At 45.5% G+C, this 24,946-nt stretch overlaps 1 protein-coding gene across 1 annotated transcript in view; it reads left to right on the top strand.

Moving 5' to 3' along the window:
• The window catches only part of ASAP2 (ArfGAP with SH3 domain, ankyrin repeat and PH domain 2), a 297,496-nt gene extending 276,372 nt beyond the window's left edge, over window positions 1–21,124 (top strand). The window contains exons 20-25 of the mRNA XM_075341565.1: window positions 1,804–1,971; window positions 2,782–2,944; window positions 9,001–9,062; window positions 10,267–10,385; window positions 11,661–11,783; window positions 20,528–21,124. Of these exons, the coding sequence (XP_075197680.1) occupies window positions 1,804–1,971; window positions 2,782–2,944; window positions 9,001–9,062; window positions 10,267–10,385; window positions 11,661–11,783; window positions 20,528–20,602 (710 nt within the window). The 3' untranslated portion in view covers window positions 20,603–21,124. The remainder of the gene's footprint in view (window positions 1–1,803; window positions 1,972–2,781; window positions 2,945–9,000; window positions 9,063–10,266; window positions 10,386–11,660; window positions 11,784–20,527) is intronic.
• The last annotated feature ends 3,822 nt before the right edge of the window (window positions 21,125–24,946 follow it).

Here is a 24,946-nt window from a genome sequence, read left to right on the forward strand (position 1 = left end):
GCACATGCTTTACCTGAACGCCATACAGACAGGGTCTTTACAGCCCCGTTATCAGGATGAGTAGGGGTCCCAGCAGTTTGATCCCAAGCTTTGGGAGGTTTTCAAGGTTAAAAGTTATCCTCTATCCATTGTAGATAAGGGATAACTTCCAAACTTAATACAACTCCTTTAAGTCCCAACAGATACCAAAGTTAATAATTTCTTGTATGTGGGGAGTTTCATGGCACTTGTGTGTAATATGTCAAGGACCCCCCCCCCATTAGAGTCCAATGAATTTCTTGTCCACAAAGCTTGTTAGTGCACATTTCTTTTGTGTCCTTTTTTTTAATCTTTTATTCTGAGTGTTAGAATGGTCAGTCACATAGGACGGCAATCACACAAATAGACCTCCTGACCTCCCCATATACCTGCATGCACGGATTGGCTGAGCGTGCATTTTCACTGCAAGAGGAAGAAGTGGCACATGTCTGCTGCTGCTAGTCAGCAGGACAACAAAGGATAGGGCATGTTTAAATCCATCATGCCTGATCTTTCTTTCCAATGATGCCAATTTAATAGGTAAAGATGTAAACATCTTTAGGCCTCTAGACCCATCCCTATTATTATTATCATTATTATTACATACACCACTAATTACAGCCAGCACACACATGGAGAATATAGGGGACTATTTCACCATTAAGATACATGTTTCCTATAGGAATATTTTGTTCTGTCCAGTTTTTTTGTTTTTGGTGAATGATGGTCATGAAGGACTCCAAATCCATGTTTGAGCTGGAGCTAGTAGTTGCTAATGGCATCTGTCAAACACAACAATGCCATAGGCGCTTTCACACTGCGTTCCTCTCCCTGTTCAGTGGTCCTTGTGGGGTTTCCATACTAACCCCCTGAAAAGCATGTTTCAGAAGAATGTGCCGACAAGGCCCCTGATTATAATGGTGCAGATGGAGTCACCGTGTGTTGAACACCATTTTCGGGATTATACGCCTACTGGAGGGGGACATCCAGACGTAGTAGACTATGTCTGAGTGTCTGCTTCCAGAAAACGTATACTCCCAAAAATGGTGCACAACAGTGCACACAGTGACTGTCTGCACCAGTAGCAACATTGACACATACGTCCGAAACCGATTTTGCGGGGGTTTGTATGGAAGCCCCAATGGGCCCACTGAACGGGGATCGGAACGCAGTGTGAAAGCGGCCTTAGGCATTGTTGTGTTTGACAGATGCCATTAGCAGCTACTTTCTCCAGCGCAATCAAAGATTTTGGCTTATGCCCGATGTACTGTCCATTATGAGTGTGGATTAGTGCATCCAGCAGAAATTATAATTAGTGAAGAGCGAATACTAAATATTCGGGTTCAGGATATGCTATCTGGATACCTAGTACTAATCCAGTATTTGTAACGAATAACAAACCTAATGTAAGTCAATGGGGAACTTGATGATTTTTCTTGAAGATTTCCCACAAAATTGCTCGGGTTCCCCACTGACTTGCATTAGGTTCGTTATTCGTGATGAACACTGGACTAGTACCAGGTATTCAGTACAGATAATCCAAACCCGAATATTTAGTATTTGCTCATCACTAATTATAATGCAGCTTTGGATGTGAATGGAGCAACAGGAAATTATGGTTGACAGAACTGGAAGCAAACCAGTGATACAAAGATGGTGGAAATTCATCTAGTAATACTGTTATACATGTAATGCTGGATAAGACACATGACCTATTGCATGCTGCTGTGTTTGTGTGATGTATGGAAATATCTCCTCCACCCTCTTGATTTTTGTCCCCTCTAGTACAGTCGACAATATTTGGCAGTAGTATACACAACACCCCTTCAAATACCCCAGCGTGGAAATCTCATCCACTAGGACATGAGAGTGGCAGCAGACAGAGGTCGTCATCTGACCCGCCAGCTATTCATCCCCCTGTGCCACCAATGCGTGTCACCTCTACCGCCACAAGTACGTGACCTCACCAGCACCATGCCACATGCATTGCTTGCTATCCACTTGTGTGTGAGAGCCACGTTGTTAGAATCTCATCCACCGTATTGTACCGTTATGTTTCCCTGTATCTAACTGTGTGAGCGTCACTCCTTCCACGTGGTTATTGGCTTGGTAGCAGTGTATGGCGGGTTTGTTTGATTTACTGTTATGGCTTGCAGTGCAGAATAATGGGTACTACCTTCATATCGCCACCTCCAGTATCGGTCTCCCTCTAAATGACAGCTGGCTGGTTGGTCTTCTGTTTTTTTTAGAGTTGCAGAGGGCCACATGCTGCAAAAACATTCAACTTCTGAAATCAGAATATGGTTAGTATGGCAGGTGGCTCCATTAGCCTCAGTCTCTCCAGATCCCAAAAAGTGGGACATTAATCTGGTACGATAAAGAGAGCCCAAATCCAATGGTCACATGAGGCCCATGACCACCCCCCATTCATTATTCTTCCATTATTTGTCATGCTGCCCTCGTTCCTTATGTTGTATATATAAATAATCTTGGTCAAAGATCTGTGTGTATCGTCTAGACTTGGTGTGAATTGATTCTTACACCCTGGTCCATTGGCCCCATCAGCTGCTGGTGCCGTTGGCTAAGAGGCGATTTCCACTGCTCCCGTCCAGTGCGGCTGATGGACCAGATCCTTCTAATTGATGTGCACCAACTCGAGTCTTCCTATTAACATGCACGTTGTCTGAGTCTTTAGAGCATGGTCTTCTCTGCATGGCGTTTTATGCATGATACAATCTAGGAATAATTTTGCTTTTTCTCCAGACCCCCCTCCACCGCCTGTGGCAAAAACACCCAGTGTTATTGAAGCCTTAAGCCAGCACACCAAACCGGTCCAGCCACCTCCGGTACCCCAGAACAAACCGACACCCCCTCCAGTCCCCCCGCAGCCTCCCAACAGGCTGGCGCAGAAGAAGCTGGCTCCAGGGTAAGTATTAAGCTTATGGCACTTGGCCATTCCAGGAGACAAGTTTTGGGGTTTTATGTAGTCAAATCAAAAATCTATTCCTGTAGCAGATTTGTCGGCATATAATAATAATAATATTAACTTATATAGCGCCATTAATTCCACAGCACGTTACATTCATTGGCAACTCTGTCCCCATCGGGGCTCACAATCAAAAGGCATATGGCTACTCAGCCTGACACTCCAGATAAGGGTAAGGTGGGTAAATGTAAATTTGGCCTCCAGCTAATCCTATCTGCCACCTCCTTATACATGAGTATCCTCGGTTAATTATGCTGCTTTATTTCAATAGGAGAGAAGAATAAATTGCAGCGAGACTCTATGTATAGGGCATGTAAAAATTCAATATGCCTGATCAATCTTACCCCAATGTCTGTCTTCAAGTGACACTAGGGGGTCCATAAACACTGATCATGGACGGGATCAGCTGAATTCTTCGCTCCATTCAGTAGTTATTTTAAGTTTTTGGGAAAATCATTGATACCTGGAGAGATCATTCTATCTTATACAATACTTTGTGCTTAGTATCTCCGTATTCTCACTGGGCCATTCGGCTATATAATTGAACAATATATTTTTACAGCATCACTCTTTGGTGCTTATAACTCTGGTAATATTTTCTTAGGGTGCACAGAAATATAACGCTTTAAACTTGGTTATATCTTATACAATTTGTTTAAGCAAACAAAAATCTCATCATTTAAATATCAAGATAAACACTATAGATGTGTATATAAATACATGGAAATTGCCGTATACATATATTCTAACACTAAGAAAGAAAAATCTGTACCACAGCAAAGTATTAAAAAAATAAAAAATGTATTGATGCATTTTAAATGCAAAAAGCATTATAAAAGGTCATTACTTAGATGGCCAGCAGGTGGCACCAACACCTTACAGCAAGGAAAAGACTGCAAGCAGTATACTAATATCACGGTAGAAAGTTTCACATGAGATATAAAAAAAAACCTTAAGGGGACAACTAATATAGGCTCTAACACTTATAGAGAGATGTAATTTATTATAAACTTTGTCAATGTATTGACATGAACAGCAATTATAATAGTATAATAATCAAAAGATATGTGGCTATTTAAACATATATCTTTTTACATACTAACACACATGCTGGCAATTCATGTAACTATTACCATAAGGGTATGTATACATATACTAAAAGCCCATGCACAGATGTTAACCCATAAGACAGTACAAAGAACAATACAAAAGCATAGATAAGATAGCAGCATTACCTTCTGTGGAGAAAGGCCCCAGTACACCCCTACATGCACGTTTCGGTAGATAAACCTTCTTCCGGTGGTTATATCTTAGTGAGGTCATGTATGATGCAATCTTCTGATTTTTTTTATTCTCCAGATCTTACAGTAAATACATAAACATGAACTTACAGATATACAGTAGCAACCAAAATGTTTTCCTTTTTTTAAAAAGTTTGATTACTTCTGTCTGGTTGTTGTAATGCCATGTTCCTGGTGATTTTAGTAAACTGGAAGCAAATGGTTGTCAGCTGTAAGGAAGATAATTGTGTTTTAACAGTTTTATCCCTTTGTGTTAGTTTTCTACATTTGCTGGGCCAAATGTTTTGCCTAGTTTGTCATAGGTAGTCTAATTTTGAGTATGTTTGTTTGTCAATGAGTGTGTTTATCAGATAAAACATGCCAAAGACAAAGCCAAATTTATCAGCAGATGTAAGGAAGCTTATTTGTCACGCTAGGTATGGGGAAGTACCAAGCACATGGCCGAAGGGAAACCCTGTGTTTAGGGAGAGGGAAAATGGTGACCCCCTGACTGAACCTACAGCCGGTCCCTAATCACCATAGATAGGTTCCGCATCTATGCATCGAGCCGGATACCTGACCCTAGGAATCCCTAGTGCTGGGCCTTAAATAGGGAATGGATGGGATCAGCTCTTCATTAACTCCACTAAACAACTATAGAAGACACAAGGGGGGACAGACAAGAGGGAAAGCATGAACTACTTATCATTAGATGACTCAGGTAGAAGCTCAGCAGAGCTTTCCGTAATGGTACCACAGTGGAGTACAAACCAGCTGCTTGCAACCTCGGCTTGAAGGAACTGAATAATATCACCCGCACAGTCCAAACGAAGGAAGGGGTATTTAAACACCAAGGGAATACTGATAATCAACAACTGGGCTGAAGGCGAGCTCCTGCTTGGGTCCAAAAGGGAGAGGTGAATCTAGCAGAAAAGCTGCTTATGCCAATGAACTGAAAGCAGGAACATGGAAAGTCAGGGAGCATCCTGTGCAGTCAGACGCTGTGACCTTCTATGGCCAGAAACCACATGACTGTCTGTCACATGTGACACACCTGAGACATAATTATTCTGAGAGTGAAGTCAGACAAAAGCCAAAAAAAGGTAGCGATGGAATTCAACTGTTCTCAGAGTAAAGTGGCATATAATAAAGAAAGAAAAAGAAGGTTGTAGTACAGCTGACAAATCTAAATGTGAACGATAACGGTAATCTTCCTCCAAAGTTGATAACATTAATAAAAAGTCTGTATCTGATGTCCATAAAAGTGCTGTAGAGATTGTGCACAAAATTATCGGTACCGATATCGCCAGCGTGGGTACCCGCCCCCATCGGTTGTGCGACACGGGCAAATCTCTGCCCGTGTCGTACAACATCGCGCAGACCCGTCACACATACTTACCTTCCCTGCGACATCCCTGTGACCGGCGATCCGCCTCCTTTCTAAGGGGACGGTTCGTTCAGCGTCACAGCAGCGTCACTGAACCGCCTCCCAATAGAAGCGGAGGGGCAGAGATGAGCGGGACGAACATCCCGCCCACCTTCTTCCTTCCGCTTTGTGGCCGGGAAGCAGGTAAGGAGAGCTTCCTCGTTCCTGCGGTGTCACACGGAGTGATGTGTGCTGCCGCAGGAACGAGGAACAACTTCGTTACTGCTGCAGTAACGATATTTGAGAAGGGACCCCCATGTCACCGATGAGCGATTTTGCATGTTTTTGCGACAATGCAAAATTGCTCATAGGTGTCACACGCAACGGCACCGCTACAGCGGCCGGATGTGCGTCTTAAAATCCCAACGAGATCGCTGTAGCGATCTCGTAGCGTGTAAAGCCCGCTTGGATGCAGGAAGCTTGAATGCACAAGTTCCAGTCAAGAAGCCTTTCATTCCAGCAAAGAACACAGCTAATGGAAAGAAACAAATTAGTCCAAAGGCCACTTTACACACAGCGACATTGCTAGCAATGTCGCTGGTGAAAGTACCCGCCCCCGTCGGTTGTGCGTCACGGGCAAATCGCTGCCCGTGGCGCACAATATCGCTAGGCCCCGTCACACGGACTTACCTTACCTGCGACGTCGCTGTGGCCGGCGAACCACCTCCTTTCTAAGGGGGCGGTTCGTGCGACGTCACACGGCAGGCGGCCAATAGAAGCGGAGGGGCGTAAAGCAGCCGAAGCAAAGACACGCCCACCTCGTTGCTGGCTGGACGCAGGTACAGTGCTGTTCGTCGTTCCTGGGGTGTCACACGTAGCGATGTGTGCTCACTCAGGAACAACGAACAACCTGCGTCCAAAAGCAGCAACGATATTTGAGATTAGAACGACGTGTCAACGATAAGGTGAGTACTTTTGATCGTTAGCGGTCGTATGTGTCACACGCAACGACGTCGCTAACGAGGCCGGATGTGCGTCACGAATTCTGTGACCCCCAACGACACCTCGTTAGCGATGTCGTTGCGTATAAAGCGGCCTTTAGGTGTCATGGTTGGATGAACCCAAGTTCAATCTGTTTGTTAGGGATGGCACCACACGATATATACCGCCCAATTGGGAAACATGATGTAAGATACCAAACGCCTACAATGAAACATGGTGGTGGCAATGTCATGGTTTGGAGCTGCTTTTCTGTATCTGCCATTGGCCCTCTGCATAGAATTGATGGCAATATGAATACTACCATGTACAAGGATATACTGGAGAGTGTAATGCTGCCACATGGTAAAACCAAAGTAGGCAGGGGCTGGAAATTCCAGCAAGACTATGTTCCTAAGCACACATCCAATTTACTAAAAAAATGGTTACCAAAGAAAAACGTTCGCCTGTTGCTATGCCTAAAGCCAAACATCTGATTTTACATCCTATAGAGCACCTTTGGGATGAGTTATGGCAATGGGTTGGGGCCCATAGCATTAAAGATGAATTGTTTGCAGATTTGCAAATGAAATGGAGCAAGGTCCCTCAAGATGTCGTGAATACCCTAGTGGCCTCAATGCCCTGTCGGTGTGGTGCAGTAATTAAAGCAAGAGGTTATGCTACAAAGTACTATGTTATGGATGAATTACTGTCTATGTTGTGATCAATAAGTAGTATATGCAAAACTTTTGGCAGTGAGTTTTCTTTAATTTATTGACCATACCTACCGTGTTTCCCCGAAAGTAGGACCCCCCCGAAAGTAAGGCAGGGTGGGGGTTTCGGGGGGGTCCGCCAATGTAGGGCACCCCCCGATTGTAAGGCAGGGTAGCGGGGGGCCGGGGAATGTAAGGCCACCTATGGGTGGTGGTCGCGGCGTAATGTAAGGCCGCATATGGGTGGGGGTCCCTGGGGAAAGTACAGGAACTTACCGCTGCCACTGTTCCCTCGCTCCATCCAGGCCTTCTCCAGTCTCGTGCCACCCGTGGTCCGCCTCTGGTGAATGGCCCCCGCAAGGCTCCCTGCTGGCCATCAGCTCGAGCTGTGATTGGCCAGTCAGCCGGCTCGCAGCTGATTGGCCCTCAGCTCGAGCTGCGATTGGCCAGTCAGCCGGCTCGCAGCTGATTGGCCCTCAGCTCGAGCTGCGATTGGCCAGTCAGCCGGCTCGCAGCTGATTGGCCCTCAGCTCGAGCTGCGATTGGCCAGTCAGCCGGCTCGCAGCTGATTGGCCCTCAGCTCGAGCTGCGATTGGCCAGTCAGCCGGCTCGCAGCTGATTGGCCGAAATCAGCCGCGACGTCACCGCCTGCAGGCTCGCTCCGATTTCGGTAAGTTCCGAAACTCTGTGTGTGTGTGTGTGTGTGTGTGTGTGTGTGTGTGTGTGTGTGTGTGGTATGTGTATGGGTGCCGTATGGGGCTGTATGTGTCAGTGTGTGTGTGTGTGTGTACGGTACCGGTACGATATGTGTGTGGGTGCCGTGTGGGGCTGTACCGGTACCGTATGTGTCAGTGTGTGTGGTGGCAGAGTGGGGGGCAGAACCACTGTATGGGGAGGCTGCAGGGGGGAGGATGGGGTGGATGCCGGATCTCAAACAATGGGGAGGCTGCAGGGGGGAGGAAGGGGTGGATGCCGGATCTCAAACAATGGGGAGGCTGCAGGGGGGAGGAAGGGGTGGATGCCGGATCTCAAACAATGGGGAGGCTGCAGGGGGGAGGAAGGGGTGGATGCCGGATCTCAAACAATGGGGAGGCTGCAGGGGGGAGGAAGGGGTGGATGCCGGATCTCAAACAATGGGGAGGCTGCAGGGGGGAGGAAGGGGTGGATGCCGGATCTCAAACAATGGGGAGGCTGCAGGGGGGAGGAAGGGGTGGATGCCGGATCTCAAACAATGGGGAGGCTGCAGGGGGGAGGAAGGGGTGGATGCCGGATCTCAAACAATGGGGAGGCTGCAGGGGGGAGGATTGTCATTTTTTTTCCAATGTAAGGCCTCCCCCGAAAGTAAGGCAGGGTGGGACTTTTGGGGGTAAAATTAATGTAAGACAGGGCCTTACTTTTGTGGAAACACTGTATATTCAAAAGCATTTGGTTCAAATGAAGGTCTTGTATGATGACAACTTCATGCACTTTTAATTCATCATCAGGAAAATAGCATCACAAGAACCAGACAAAAGTTTAAAAAGATAATGCAAACATTTTGGTCACTACTGTATCATATAAGGTTAAAATCTGGCAGGTTTTTCACGTCTGTGATCTGTTAGATGTAATGATCTAATTTTGCCATCTCTAATTTGGCTTGTTTCTGCTGAATTTTCCCAGGGTTGAGAAGCCTGCGCCTCCGGGTAAGATCCAGCCGGCAGCCACATCATTACCCAATCCTGGTGAGTTCCCGACACTTGTGTCTCCAAATGTAACGTAACCCATCACAAAAAAAGATGTGGCCATAAAATCTTGTACATATAATGATTTTGTTTTTGTGCATATATTTAATAAAAACTTCTAGCAATGGTTTTTACAGTCAGAGATGAAAAATAAGCCCATATCATCATCCCACCAAACTTTACAGTGGGCACAATGCAGTCTGGCAGGTGCAAACCCAGACTTGTCTATGAGACACCAGGTAGAGAAGTGTGATTCATTACTCCACTGCTCCACAGTCCACTGGTGGCAGCTTTACACCACTCCATCCAACACTCTGCATTGTGCTTGGTAATGTGAGGCTGTATGTAGCTGCTCAGCCATAGAAACCCATGTCATGCAGCTTCTGGCAAGCAAAATTTCTCCTGATGAGGTCTGGACTGTGCAGTAATTGGGCCAGCAGAGCATTGGTGACTCCGCTCTGTAATGTAGCGTTGTTTTCACTTTGTGGCTGAGTTGCTGCGGTTCCGTCCACCTCTGTTATCCCTCAGAGATGACGCTGGAAGATTTAGGAGTAGTGATGGGCAGACTCGCAGATACCCAAAATTGACAGGTCCAACTAGGGTTAAAAAAAAACAAACAAAACCCTGTTCAGGCCTGGCATTGATCCTGGATCTCTGGCCTGACGCCAGTCCCTGTAAAAGTCTATGGGGACCCAAGTCAAGCACTTACAAATGGTGTTAGAAGGGACCCAGTGATTGGAATAAGCGCTTTATACTTAGCAGTCATCATGCTGCTCTGACGCTGTTTCTAGGGCTATTTCCTTCATACATATTCACTGCGTCCCCCGCCCACCGGCAACATTTTTGAAGTTTGCTGCTAGGAGATGCAGGTCTGTGAACTCTGTGATCTCACCTGAGGTGAGGTCACTCAGTTCAATGAGGTCACCTGAAGTCAGGTTACCTGCAGTCATAGGTGGAGGATCGTGGGAAGATTTTTTTGTTTGCTTTTTATTTGCTGACACATTAATACTTCGATACTCAAATAGTAAGCTAGAAACCTAATACTGAGATTGTATGATTTGTACATGTAGGATTCATGTGCGCAGTTCCAATCAGGTCTGATATGACGGATCCACTTTCTTTCTTTACAGTTAGATACCATTTATATAATTAGATAACATATAATTAATCACATAGTTATAAACTATTTATGTCTTGTCTGCAGCTGCTGGAGATGCATTTGCTGACGCCCCTTCTCAGCCAGGACCTAAGCCTGGTACCACAGTGCCTGTACAACCGCCTGCACCAATGCCTCGAAAATCTCAACTGGCAAGTAACCTAAGGGTAAATCCTTATATTGGTGTATTTAGTTTTTGCGCGTGCTCCATAATCGACAGACGTCAGCTGTGTTATTTAGCACCTACCACTAACAGCAGTGAATGGAGTTAGCTCTGATTGCTGCTGTTTAACAATTTAAATAGCCCTGTTAATCTGTGAGAGCAGTATCTACATGGAATGATTGGTGCAATCGTTACAGGGCCCTTCGTCCCCACTTTCTCCTCGTGAAAAGATCATAGAAAGCTATCTCTGCCAACTTCTATGATGCCCGTTCTCTGACTGGTTTCATAAAGGATCAGTGATTGTATTATATACTGCAACGTTGCAATATATAGTACAAGTAACCAAACGATCACAGGCTCAGGTTTCCTAGGGGGACGAATAAATAAAGAAAAAAATGAATGAAAAACTATTTGAAAAAATACAAAATGAAATCACTACCCCTTTTACTAATTAAATATACATTAAAAAAAATAATAAATTGGTAAGTCTGAAAAAGTTGACTTCATAAGAATTATATAAGCCATACAGTAAATGCAAAAATGGGGGGGAGGGGGAGTATGACTTTTGTTTCCCATAAAAATGCAGCAAAAAGGGATCAAAGCATAATATATAACTCAAAATGGTTTCAATAAAAGGCAAAGCTTGGCGAGGAAAAAAGAAGCTCTCACACAGCTCTATCAACGAAGGGGGAAAAAAAATTTCAGGTGTCAGAAAATGGCAAGAGAAAACAAAGTTGTTTTTTTTTTTTTTGGTTTTTTTTTTTTTTTAAAGCTTCTAACCCCTGTATTAAAAATACATAAGTTTACCTCATTAGTTGCACTGTTCTGGGGAGTCCTATTACCAGATAATTTTTACCACACAGTGAATCCCCCAAAAAAAACAAATCTCAAAAACAAAGGAAAAATTGCACTTTTTTTTTCTCACTTTTTCACTTCACTTGCAATTTTCTCCCTTTTTTTTTTCTGTATCTCGTATGATAAAATGCATGGTGTGAAATTAGTCCCGAAAAAAGCCCTCGTATGCTAGGTTGATGGGGAAAAAGCACAAAACGAAAAAAAAAAAAATTCCAATTGGGAAGAGGCTGTAAAGTAAAAAAGCTTTCTTCTTAGACTAGCTTATGTTGTAGTTTCCTCCTCCTCCCGCGTGTCACATCTAGATTAGTCTCTACAGAATTCCCTTTGTGGCCACATATTAAGTCGCCCAAAGAAATTAATAGAAATTAGATATTTGGTTTTTGTTTGGGAACGATTTATAACTTTATATTTTCTGTATTTACAGGCGAAGGTGAAGCCGAAGAGGGTGAAAGCAATATATAACTGTTCAGCTGACAACCCGGACGAACTGACGTTTACAGAGGGAGAGATCATTGTGGTGGATGGAGAAGAGGACCATGAGTGGTGGGTAAGTGGACACCTCACTCACTACAGGTCTATGGAGGAGACCAGGGTTTTATCGGTATAAAACTGCTACTTGAGATTGGTACATGAGACATCATATACATTTATCTACCCTGATCAGGCGTAGTCATAATCAGTGTGGAAGGTCGGTTGCTTAACGGTAGCAAAATGGGATTAATACAGTCAAAAGCCAAAGTACTGATCAAAGATGGCCTCTGCTGTTCCTTATTATTATAAAACAAGGTAAATGGGAATCTTTTACATCACAGAACAAGAAATAAATTTCCCCTGCTCACCTGAGCTCTAGCTACATCTCAGATTTCTTGACCGTACTAGTAGTCTACTACTCACCACCCGAAGAAGTGCACCAACTGTAGACGGACAGTCCTCAGTCAATGAGTCTCTTGGACAGAAGCCTTCTGCCTCTTCAGTTTTTCTCTTATGAGACTACATACATACACTGTATAGGTTTCGAAACTTCAGCCCAAAACCTGGACTGGCGGAGGGTGACCATGAACACCAGGCTCTGAAGGGAATTACCAAAGCCCTTAGCAAATTATACTTTGCTATAGATACCCATTTTCTGGGACTTCTTATACTGCCCCCAGCTTTTCCTGGATGAGTTAATGACTTCCTGGAGCCAAAGATGTACATGAGATGAATTGAAGTCTTTAAAAAGAGGTTGGACGGACATCTGTCTGGGATGATTTAGTGAATCCTGTTTTGAGCAGGGGGTTGGACTAGATGACCCAGGAGGTCCATTCCACCTCTACCATTCTATGAATCTGGGTGAAATTATCGCAATCCCCAACCACTTGTCCTGTCACTATGTCACACCAGGCAAAGTGAAAAACATTCATTTTCTTATAACATTGTCCATGCCAAGGGGTAAGATATATTAGGCAGAAAGTGAACCTAAGTTAGTGTGCTGGAAGCAGGAGAAGTGGGCAGCATAGCGACCGTAATATGTACAGGTGTGCTCACGTCTTGGTGCCAGATATCATTAGGACTAATGTCTCCATTATTAGGACTAATGTCTCCATTATTAGGACTAATGTCTCCATTATTAGGACTAATGTCTCCATTATTAGGACTAATGTCTCCATTATTAGGACTAATATCTCCATTTAATGCCTCAATATCTCCATTATATGGCTCAATATATCCATTTGACAGGGTTGGAGGGACAAGGAGACCTGATCCAGGCAAGTTTGGATGGACATTAATTGTGACTGTTATTTTGTCACTGAGCAGCGATCTTTGGTACCACATACACACAGGTGTCTCATACTAATATACTTCTGGTATTATGTGACTGAGCTAGATATTTTTAATCAATGCTCCTTCCTTAATACACTTTGCTGCTTATGTCATATACTTAATGACGTTTGATATATTTCTAAGTTCTATGTAAGACACTTTTATTTTATATTTTGTATGCACTTTGTAATTTTAAGGATTTTTAGTTCACTTTATTTTCCTTGGCTATGCACATAAATATATATATACTGTGTGTGTGTTTGTGTGTTTGTGTGTGTATATATATATATATATATATATATATATATATATATATATATATATATATATATTATATATAATTGCCTTATTCTGTGTCTGTCTGTCTGTCTGTCTGTCTGTCTGTCTGTCTGTCTGTCTGTCTGTCTGTCTGTCTGTCTGTCTGTCTGTCTGTCTGTCTGTCTGTCTGTCTTGCTCCAAAATTGTGTCCTTACGGTGACAAACAGCGGATTGGCCGCTCGCCTCTGCTCCGCCCCCCGCACGGATTGGCCGCTCGCCCAGGCTCCGCCCCCCGCACGGATTAGCCTCTCGCCCCGGCCCCCTGCACGCATTGGCAACTCGGCCACGCCCCGCCCCCTCACGCATTGCACGCTCTCTCTGGCCCCGCCCCCCGCACGCATTCCCCGAACCGATACAGAGACCCGATGTCCTGCAGCGGCGGAACACACACGCACACACATAAGAACAGACACACACACACACATCAGATCACACTCACTCTCACACACATCAGATCGCATCCACACACTCACAACATCCCGTGATATCACTTGCTTCTCGGCGGCGATACTGTGCGTGCAGTGACCTTCCAGGACCTGCCGGAGGATCACATGGCCGGAAGCATGTGGTATCTCCGGATGTTGTGATTGTGTGAGCGCGTATGTGCAATATCGTCAGTGTGTGTGTGTGCGTGTATGCGATCGGATGTGTGTGAGTGTGTTCTGATGTGTGAGTGTGTGTGAGTGTATGCGATCGGATCTGTGAGTGTCAGCAGAGGAGCACGGCGTGCAGCACAGCTGCTGGGACCGCCCACCGGTGGGCACAGGGAGAAGTGGGGTGTGTGTGTGAGCGTATGCGATCAGATGTGTGCGTGTATACTGTCTGATGTGTGACTGTGGAGGCGGGTGCACAGCATGGGGGATGGCGCACGATGGGGAGTGCGCAGCATGGGGGATGGAGCACGATGGGGAGTGTGCAGCATGGGGGATGGAGCACGATGGGGGGTGCGCAGCATGGGGGATGGAGCACGATGGGGAGTGCGCAGCATGGGGGATGGAGCACGATGGGGAGTGCGCAGCATGGGGGATGGAGCACGATGGGGGGTGCGCAGCAAGGGGGATGGAGCACGTTTGGGAGTGCGCAGCATGGGGGATAGAGCACGATGGGGAGTGCGCAGCATGGGGGATGGAGCACGATGGGGATGCGCAGCATGGGGGATGGAGCACGATGGGGAGTACGCAGCATGGGGGATGGAGCACAATGGGGAGTGCGCAGCATGGGGGATAGAGCACGATGGGGAGTGCGCAGCATGGGGGATGGAGCACGATGGGGAGTGCGCAGCATGGGGGACGGAGCACGTTTGGGAGTGCGCAGCATGGGGGATGGAGCATGATGGGGATGCGCAGCATGCGGGATGGAGCACAATGGGGAGTGCGCAGCATGGGGGATGGAGCACGATGGGGAGTGCGCAGCATGAGGGATGGAGCACGTTTGGGAGTGCGCAGCATGGGGGATGGAGCATGATGGGGATGCGCAGAATGGGGGATGGAGCACGATGGGGAGTACGCAGCATGGGGGATGGAGCACAATGGGGAGTGCGCAGCATGGGGGATAGAGCACGATGGGGAGTGCGCAGCATGGGGGATGGAGCACGATGGGGAGTGCGCAGCATGGGGGACGGAGCACGTTTGGGAGTGCGCAGCATGGGGGATGGAGCATGATGGGGATGCGCAGCATGCGGGATGGAGCACAATGGGGAGTGCGCAGCATGGGGGATGGAGCACGATGGGGAGTGCGCAGCATGGGGGATGGAGCACGATGGGGAGTGCGCAGCATGGGGGATGGAGCACGATGGGGGGTGCGCAGCATGGGGGATGGAGCACGATGGGGGGTGCGCAGCATGGGGGATGGAGCACGATGGGGGGTGCGCAGCATGGGGGATGGAGCACGATGGGGGGTGCGCAGCATGGGGGATGGAGCACGATGGGGGGTGCGCAGCATGGGGGATGGAGCACGATGGGGGGTGCGCAGCATGGGGGATGGAGCACGATGGGGGGTGCGCAGCATGGGGGATGGAGCACGATGGGGGGTGCGCAGCATGGGGGATGGAGCAAGATGGGGGGTGCGCAGCATGGGGGATGGAGCACGATGGGGGTGCGCAGCATGGGGGATGGAGCACGATGGGGGGTGTGCAGCATGGGGGATGGAGCACGATGGGGGGTGCACACCTCCCCCCAAAACACACACACACACACACACACTGGGAACCACAAACACTGCCCTACACAGACACCCACACACAGACAACGCCGCACACACACAACACCCAACACACAAACACCGCGGCACACACAAATATACGCACATACCGCACAACACACACATTGCACAAAACATACCTGCCCCCAAAACACACACACACACCCCACACCCACACAAACCGCGCAACACACACACACAACGCTACAGACACACAGCGCTCCACAAATAACGCAACACACGCAACACACAAACAACAACACCGCTCTCACCCCCCGCCACACCCAGACAACACCCAGAACATGTACAGCCCCTACACAAACACTTGGTAACTACACACAACAACATCGATATATATATAACAAAAAACATACATTAACTACACAATACGTAAATTCTAGAATACCCGATGTGTTAGAATCGGGCCACCTTCTAGTATGTATATACAGTTAGGTCCAGAAATATTTGGACAGTGACACAAGTTTTGTTATTTTAGCTGTTTACAAAAACATGTTCAGAAATACAATTATATATATATAATATGGGCTGAAAGTGCACACTCCCAGCTGCAATATGAGAGTTTTCACATCCAAATCGGAGAAAGGGTTTAGGAATCATAGCTCTGTAATGCATAGCCTCCTCTTTTTGAAGGGACCAAAAGTAATTGGACAAGGGACTCTAAGGGCTGCAATTAACTCTGAAGGCGTCTCCCTCGTTAACCTGTAATCAATGAAGTAGTTAAAAGGTCTGGGGTTGATTCCAGGTGTGTGGTTTTGCATTTGGAAGCTGTTGCTGTGACCAGACAACATGCGGTCTAAGGAACTCTCAATTGAGGTGAAGCAGAACATCCTGAGGCTGAAAAAAAAGAAAAAATCCATCAGAGAGATAGCAGACATGCTTGGAGTAGCAAAATCAACAGTCGGGTACATTCTGAGAAAAAAGGAATTGACTGGTGAGCTTGGGAACTCAAAAAGGCCTGGGCGTCCACGGATGACAACAGTGGTGGATGATCGCCGCATACTTTCTTTGGTGAAGAAGAACCCGTTCACAACATCAACTGAAGTCCAGAACACTCTCAGTGAAGTAGGTGTATCTATCTCTAAGTCAACAGTAAAGAGAAGACTCCATGAAAGTAAATACAAAGGGTTCACATCTAGATGCAAACCATTCATCAATTCCAAAAATAGACAGGCCAGAGTTAAATTTGCTGAAAAACACCTCATGAAGCCAGCTCAGTTCTGGAAAAGTATTCTATGGACAGATGAGACAAAGATCAACCTGTACCAGAATGATGGGAAGAAAAAAGTTTGGAGAAGAAAGGGAACGGCACATGATCCAAGGCACACCACATCCTCTGTAAAACATGGTGGAGGCAACGTGATGGCATGGGCATGCATGGCTTTCAATAGCACTGGGTCACTTGTGTTTATTGATGACATAACAGCAGACAAGAGTAGCCGGATGAATTCTGAAGTGTACCGGGATATACTTTCAGCCCAGATTCAGCCAAATGCCGCAAAGTTGATCGGACGGCGCTTCATAGTACAGATGGACAATGACCCCAAGCATACAGCCAAAGCTACCCAGGAGTTCATGAGTGCAAAAAAGTGGAACATTCTGCAATGGCCAAGTCAATCACCAGATCTTAACCCAATTGAGCATGCATTTCACTTGCTCAAATCCAGACTTAAGACGGAAAGACCCACAAACAAGCAAGACCTGAAGGCTGCGGCTGTAAAGGCCTGGCAAAGCATTAAGAAGGAGGAAACCCAGCGTTTGGTGATGTCCATGGGTTCCAGACTTAAGGCAGTGATTGCCTCCAAAGGATTCGCAACAAAATATTGAAAATAAAAATATTTTGTTTGGGTTTGGTTTATTTGTCCAATTACTTTTGACCTCCTAAAATGTGGAGTGTTTGTAAAGAAATGTGTACAATTCCTACAATTTCTATCAGATATTTTTGTTCAAACCTTCAAATTAAGGCTATGTGCGCACTAGGCGTTTTTTTCACGCTGCGTTTTTATGTGCGTTTTTGTCTAAAAAACGCACCCGCGGCTAAAAAAACGCGGCAAAAACGCATGCGTTTTTGCCGCGATTTGGTGCGTTTTTTGCTGCGTTTTTACTCACTGCGTTTTTAATCAGTGCACAATGCCATTAAAGATTGTTGATGAAAAAAAAAAAAAAAAAAAAGGTCTGATGTCATTTCCTTCTTCAAAATGTTCATTGTATGCAGGAGAGCAGACAGCTGCAGAACTAGTGTATGCAGGAGAGCAGACAGCAGCTGCAGAACTACAAGTCTCAGCATCCTCCATTCACTAGTGTATGCAGGAGAGCAGACAGCAGCTGCAGAACTACAAGTCTCAGCATCCTCCATTCACTAGTGTATGCAGGAGAGCAGACAGCAGCTGCAGAACTACAAGTCTCAGCATCCTCCATTCACTAGTGTATGCAGGAGAGCAGACAGAAGCTGCAGAACTACAAGGCTCAGCATCCTCCTTCCAGGACTGTATGCAGTTTTTTGCCCAAAAAGAAAAAAAAAATGACATGGGCTTCGCCATATTTTTGTATGCTAGCCGGGTACAGCAGGCAGGTACGGGCTGCCCCCAACCCCCAGCTGCCTATTTGTACCCGGCTGGGAGCCAAAAATATAGAGAAGCCCTTTTTTTTAATTATTTCATGAAATAATTAAAAAAAAAAAAAATGACGTGGGCTTCGCCTAATTTTTGAGTCCAGCCGGGTACAACTAGGCAGCTGGGGATTGGAATCCACAGTGCAGGGTGCCCATGCTTTCTGGGCACCCCCACTGCGAATTGCAGTCCGCAGCCACCCCAGAAAATGGCGCTTTCATAGAAGCGCCATCTTCTGGCGCTGTATCCAACTCTTCCAGCTGCCCTGAAGCCGGGTGGCTAGCCAGGTAATAATGGAGTTAGGGCTAGCTGTATATTATCAGCTAGCCCTAAGCCCGAAATTCATGGTGTCACGCCAATATTAGACATGGCCACCATGAATTTCTAGTAATGATAAAAAAAAAACACAACACAGAGAAAAATATTTTTATTAGAAATAAAACACAACACAATTAGTGACTCCATCTTTATTGAAATAAACCCCCCCCTCCGCAGTAATCCTGGGTCAGGGTCCCGCGCCGTCCAATCCGGATCCAATATCATCTGATCGGTTTGCTGGAAGGCATACTGATCAGATGATGTGTCAGGATCAAGTGCCTGAATCACATCACACATCAGCTGATTGTATAAAAGCCGATTATACAATCAGCTGATGCATCAGTAGAAAAAAAAAAAAAAAATAATACTCACTTATGTGCTGTGGTGATTACCGGCAGCTCCTGGAGCGATCGATTGGACAGGAGTCTGGTCCTATACGATCGCTGCCGGAGCTGCCGGTGATCAGCTGATGAAGTCCCCTGACGGCAGGATCAGCTGATAGCCGACCGGGCGCGAAAAAGCCGGCGACACCGCGATCAGCTGATGCGTCAGGTGACTGCATCAGGTGATCAGCGCCAGGTCCTGCAAGCAAGGTCCTGCCCCGGGGAGACTGCACACCGCCAGAGCGGCGGGACCGGGAGGAGCTGGGAGCGGGCATGGCACCGGGACCCTGCGGACAGGTGAGTATATGACATTTTTTTTTTTCTACTGTTCACTTTGGTTTTCGCCGCTGCCTCCACCTCCCGCCCAGACATGGCGCCGCACGGAGCTGACATGCACAGGACGGGAGGTGGAGGCAGCGGTGACGGTACCGGGAGGATTCATGCTTCTGTGTTTACCAACAGAAGGAATCCTCTTCCTGTACACGTCACTGTAGTACCCACCCCTTGCGTTTATAGCTGCGTTTTTAGTCATAGAAACGCGGCTATATGCGTTATTCATTGCGTTTTTAACATCTCATTGAATTCAATGAGTGAAAAACGCAGTGGAAAACGCAGAAATAATTGACATGCTGCGTTTTTGTGGTCACCACAAAAACGCAGCTAAAAAAAAACGCTGTGTGAGGACAGCACTTCTGAAAACCCATTGACATTGCTGGGGAAGCAATGTCACTGCGTTTTCAGCACAAAAACGCGGTAAAAAACGCCGCTAAAAACGCGGCAAAAACGCCTAGTGCGCACATAGCCTAAACGTTACAATCTGCACTTGAATTCTGCTGTAGAGGTTTCATTTCAAATCCAATGTGGTGGCATGCAGAGCCCAACTCGCGAAAATTGTGTCACTGTCCAAATATATATGGACCTAACTGTATATGTATGTATATGTATATATATGTATGTATGTATATATATATGTATGTATATATATATATATATATATATATATGTGTATGTATGTATGTATATATATATATATATATATATATATATATATATATATATATATATATATATATATATATATATATATATATATATATATATTATTTAGAAAAAAACTGAATGAAACAGGGGTTATTTATAATATTATAATGGCCATTGTAATACTAGCCCAGCACCCCTTCACGGCGTCCTCCTTTGCTGGGTCCTACACTACACTGAATCTTCTCTGGCTTTTAAAAACTTACAAGATCAGCTGGTGAACAAAAAGGAGGCCAATGAAGCAGCCAGGAGCTGGGGTGCAAATCCAGCAAACAGAGCACCACTCCCTGTTACATGCATTATACAATAGAAAAAAACAGAATGAAACATATATATATTAGGGCATTTGGCAATACAATAATATACATGGTATGTGATAAGTATTTAAAAGGGCATATTCAGATGGACCTTAGTGAAATTATGCAAACTTTAGGGGAACTGACCCCCCCCCTTACATTTTTGCTAATGCTGGAAACCAATCAGTAACATGTAATTTTTTCCCCCATTTGTGATCTTCATCCATTAATTTCACCCCCATGACAAATGCCATGCTATATACTGTGCATTATGGACTAATATCTCCTCTATTGTTGCCTCGCTGACAGATTGGACACATAGACGGCGAGCCGTCCCGCAGAGGAGCCTTTCCTGTGTCTTTCGTGCACTTCTTTGCTGAATAAGCCATCCAGTAATGTGGGAAGATCTGTGCCCAGCAGAAAGCCTTCCCGGAGGAGCCCGCCATGGATCCCCCACACCAGAGCCTGTGACCAGCACCCACTGCTAACACTCCTATGCACTGACTTATGCTGGGACTCTCCCATCCAATGTATATTTATTCTTCCTTTTGAGGAAATATGTTGCCAATCGGATGTAGATATTCCTGTTAAACACTATAGATTTCCGCCGTCTTCTCCCTTTTACTCCGTCTCTTTTGTACCATCCTAGCTTTATATGACCAGTGGTTTATAAAAGCTGCCTCTTCTCCTAGATCCTCTCCTTGTTACAGGGGGACCAAATTACATTGCAGGGCAATGCACTGTAGACTCACCTGCAGCTAAATGGTTAATAACTCATAGGAATACATTTTTGTTTTTCTACGTACTGTAATTAATTTTACTTTTTTTATGGAACTAATCGTTTAGCTCTGTGTGATTTGCTAATAAATAACCAGACCAATCCAATAAATCTCTATACTGCCTACCTGGACATTACTTTGTATATGACTGTTCCTTTATTGCCGGCAAAATATATTGTGGTCATTTCTGTCCTCTATCACAAACTCGATTTAAAAACTTATGTAATCTGAGAACACTATGAAGTAGGGACAGAGCCTGATTCCAGCAATATAACACTTAGTATACTGGGTGCTGCAGTTATGATAAAATCACAGTTTTCTCTGCTGCAGATCTAGCAGAGCTCAGATGTTGAGCTGTGTATAATATGCCCACACCACAGCGTTGTGTGTACATTGTATAATGACGGAGCGCTGTTTACAATTTTTTGGGGGTGTTGTTGGACCTTGAGGCCAGTTGTCCTTCAGTGATAATCTCCTGCTGGTAAAACACTGATTGCAGACAGCAAAACACAGCTCAGTAAGTGACACATTTCTGTAATCGGGGTCTCCATTCCTACATTTTATGGTGCTCTCAGATTAAAATCAAATACTTCTCAACAAATTAAATGCCAATCTTAGTCTAGTGTGCAAAAAGAGTGGTGTAACTTTCAGAAGTGTGACGAGCCATATGCTATGTTATATCGTACACCCACATGACATGGAATACCAAACCGATTTCACTTGTCCAACTTTTGTGGATGAGAATGGGACTAATTTTTTTTATATGCAATTGGGAGCGAGGCCTTCTAGAGAACTCAGGATTGCTCCATTGAGCAAGTTGGAGTCGGGAGAGAGCTGCTGGCTGAACCATGGTTTATAGACCACAGCATGGCCAAAAGTAACTAAAGATGAACCACATTTATGATCCAGCATGAGCCAATATGATACATTTCTGCATGTTCAGGCTGTCTAGGCTTAATTCACACTTTCTAAACAGTTAACAGGATTAGTAAATCTGCCCCATTATGTTGTGCCTTAAGGTCCAGTCACACATAACGAGATCGTTAACGTAATCGTTACTACGTCACAGTTTCCGGATCGTTGTTATATCGTTGGTGAGATGTCACACAGTCATTTTCCCAATGACTTTAGTAACCATGCAGCGACCTGTATAATGATCTCGTTGGTCGTTGGGACCCTGGCACACAGCAGCTATGTAACGACTTCGACCTCAAATAGGGGCGTAGTGTTTGACGCTGTAAGCCACGTAGGCTGCATATGCGTCGCCTTTTACACACCCCTCCGCTCCGATGGGTGGGAAATACTGCGTTCTGATTAGGCGGCCGGCCTAGAAGGCAACTTTGTATCGCTTCATCCTTTGTCCCTTTTTGAGCCTTGTCAAAGTGAAATCTGTTTGGTATTCCATGTCATGCGGGTGTGCGATATAACATAGCATATGGCTCGTCATACTTCTGAAAGTTACACCACTCTTGAGCTTTGAGGATAGAACCTGCGACTCCACCCGGATTCATTCGTACTTTGTTCCCGGTTACTTGCTTGCTTTTTGGATCGAAGCTGCGTCTGCACCCGGATTCATCCCTCCTTCGTTCCCGATTGTTTGCTTACTGTTCTCAGCGCCAACCAATCGATGTACAAGGGGTGTGGAAAAGGTGACGTAACTACACGCCTACATGTCACACTTTAAGTTCTCATCTAGGTCGTTAACGAGATCATTGGTAGGTGTCAAACATACAGATCCATCCTGCCCAGCAGGACTCCAACTAGCCAAAAATGGCCCAGGACATTCAGCAACGACCAACTATCTCACAGCAGGGGCGGATTGTTGGTACTTGTCAAACATAACGAGATCGCTGGTGAAGTCGTTATTTCGTCACAAACTGTGACGTAGCAACGATGTCGTTAGCGATCTCGTTATGTGTGAAATGGCCTTTACGCATGGTAAGGGGATGGATCGAAAATAAGGAGTATAACGAGTAACCCGAATTCCCCACTATTTGCTACTCGCATGAATAGTACGGCATTCAGGTTACTCGTTACATTGCGAATTTTCCCCATTGACTTGCATTACACACGCTATTTGGAACGAACACGTGAGTATTAGACAGTACTCGTCATGAGTATAGGTGTTGAAATGATGATGATGAGACTCAAGCAGTCTCTCGGGATCTGACTGCTGTTTCAAATTCTAATGTCATGTGTGCACACGAGACTAAATAACGGACTACAAGTCAGTTATAACTATCTCCATGACAGACGCTGACCAACTGATCTTTATTCTCCTTGTACAAAGCTTTTATAGTATGGGTGTATACAAAAGTATTGTCCAATCAAGTATCGCAGGTCGGGGCTTCAAGACGTATAGAAATTAACATATTCTTTGTTGGATTGGTCAGTCTAAACTTTAGGAATTCTCCTTTGTTCATCATCTTGGCTGCCACATCCTGTCTACACCCATCTTCAAGTTACATATGCTGATATATACTGTTAAGGAAAATCACTAAATATGCAACATACATATATACATGTTAGTAAGAAACAAAAGCATTTATAAATATGTGTTAGTTTACATTAACTAAACTATATACCTGAGTCTATGAAATGGCTGAATTAAGTATTTTTGGTTACTCAATTCTTATCCTCAACATAGGGAGTACAAATAGATACTCAACTCTAGTCACAAGGCCTTTTTATACCCTTAGCATGCAATGGAGTCCCTCAGATATACTTATCTATTTTTTTTATTGGTTGAAATTGGTGCCGAGCAAGCATTACCATGCTCGGTTGCTCAGTACAAGCAGTTGAAAGTACAGGGGCATGATTGGAGTACCTGAGTAGAATGGAAGTCAATGGGGGAACTCGACCATTTTTTCGGAAGAGTTCCTGGAAAAATGCTCAAGCTTCCCATTGTCTTCCATTATACTCGGTACTCGAGTTTCGCCTATCTGTACATCCAACTGTTCGTTACAATTACTGAGCTCCCGAGCATGGTAGTACTCGCTCATCACTAGTCGCCACCCTTTTCCTAAATTAACTGTGGTAAAAGACCCACCTCTGTTGGAATTTTGGTTGCAGGTAGAGTGTGACTTTGCTTCTACTTACTTACAGGCAAATCCCAGAGCTAAAGTAATAAGGCCACGTGCACACAATGAGTATTTGGTGAGTTTTTTTACCTCCAGAATTTGTAAGGCCAAACTAGGAGTGGGTAAGAAATGCAGAAGTGGTGACGTGTTTCTATTATACTTTCCCTCTGATTTGTTCCACTCCTGGTTTTAACTACAAATAATGAGGTAAAAAAAAAAAAAATGACCAAATACTCAACATATGCACATGGACGTAAACGTGTTTTTCACTCAGCATCACTTGTCACGCTTGAAAATCTATTTCATTGCTGCTTGCTAATGGCATCGGTCACCTAGCTGCTGAGCTCCAGCCACCTCGGCTCCTAACTGGCTCACTGCGGCTCACCAGTGGCACCATTCTCTCTGCACACGGGGGGAAAGTGTTGCGGAGGTATCCAGGAACGTGGCATGCCAAGGGGAAAGTCACAGAAGAAGCCGTCCCCGGCGAAAGTCACAGACTTCTTCTCCAGCACGGGGCGAGGGAAAATGGCGGCGGCGGCGTCCTCCTCCACAGCTTCCTCGCGCTCATCCAGGAGGGGATCCACAGCAGGCCCAGACTTGGACACAGATGCTGCAGATATACCGCTTATCAAAGGTACCATGCAGAAACTGCTCTGTGCCCTCCGCTCATCACTGCAGCAGGATTGGAAAGATATGGTGGCTGAGCTGAGGGGAGATATCACTGCCATAGGCAGTCGCACAGCACACATTGAAACTAAAATTGAGGAGCTGACAAAGTCACACAATAGCCTCATTGATGCCAATGCAGCACTGGAGGAACAAGTGCAAAAGCTCCATACCAAGGTCTTGGATTTAGAGGACAGGTCCCG

The sequence above is a fragment of the Anomaloglossus baeobatrachus genome, chromosome 3 (assembly GCF_048569485.1).
Source record: "Anomaloglossus baeobatrachus isolate aAnoBae1 chromosome 3, aAnoBae1.hap1, whole genome shotgun sequence".
NCBI classification, from domain to species: Eukaryota; Metazoa; Chordata; class Amphibia; order Anura; family Aromobatidae; genus Anomaloglossus; species Anomaloglossus baeobatrachus.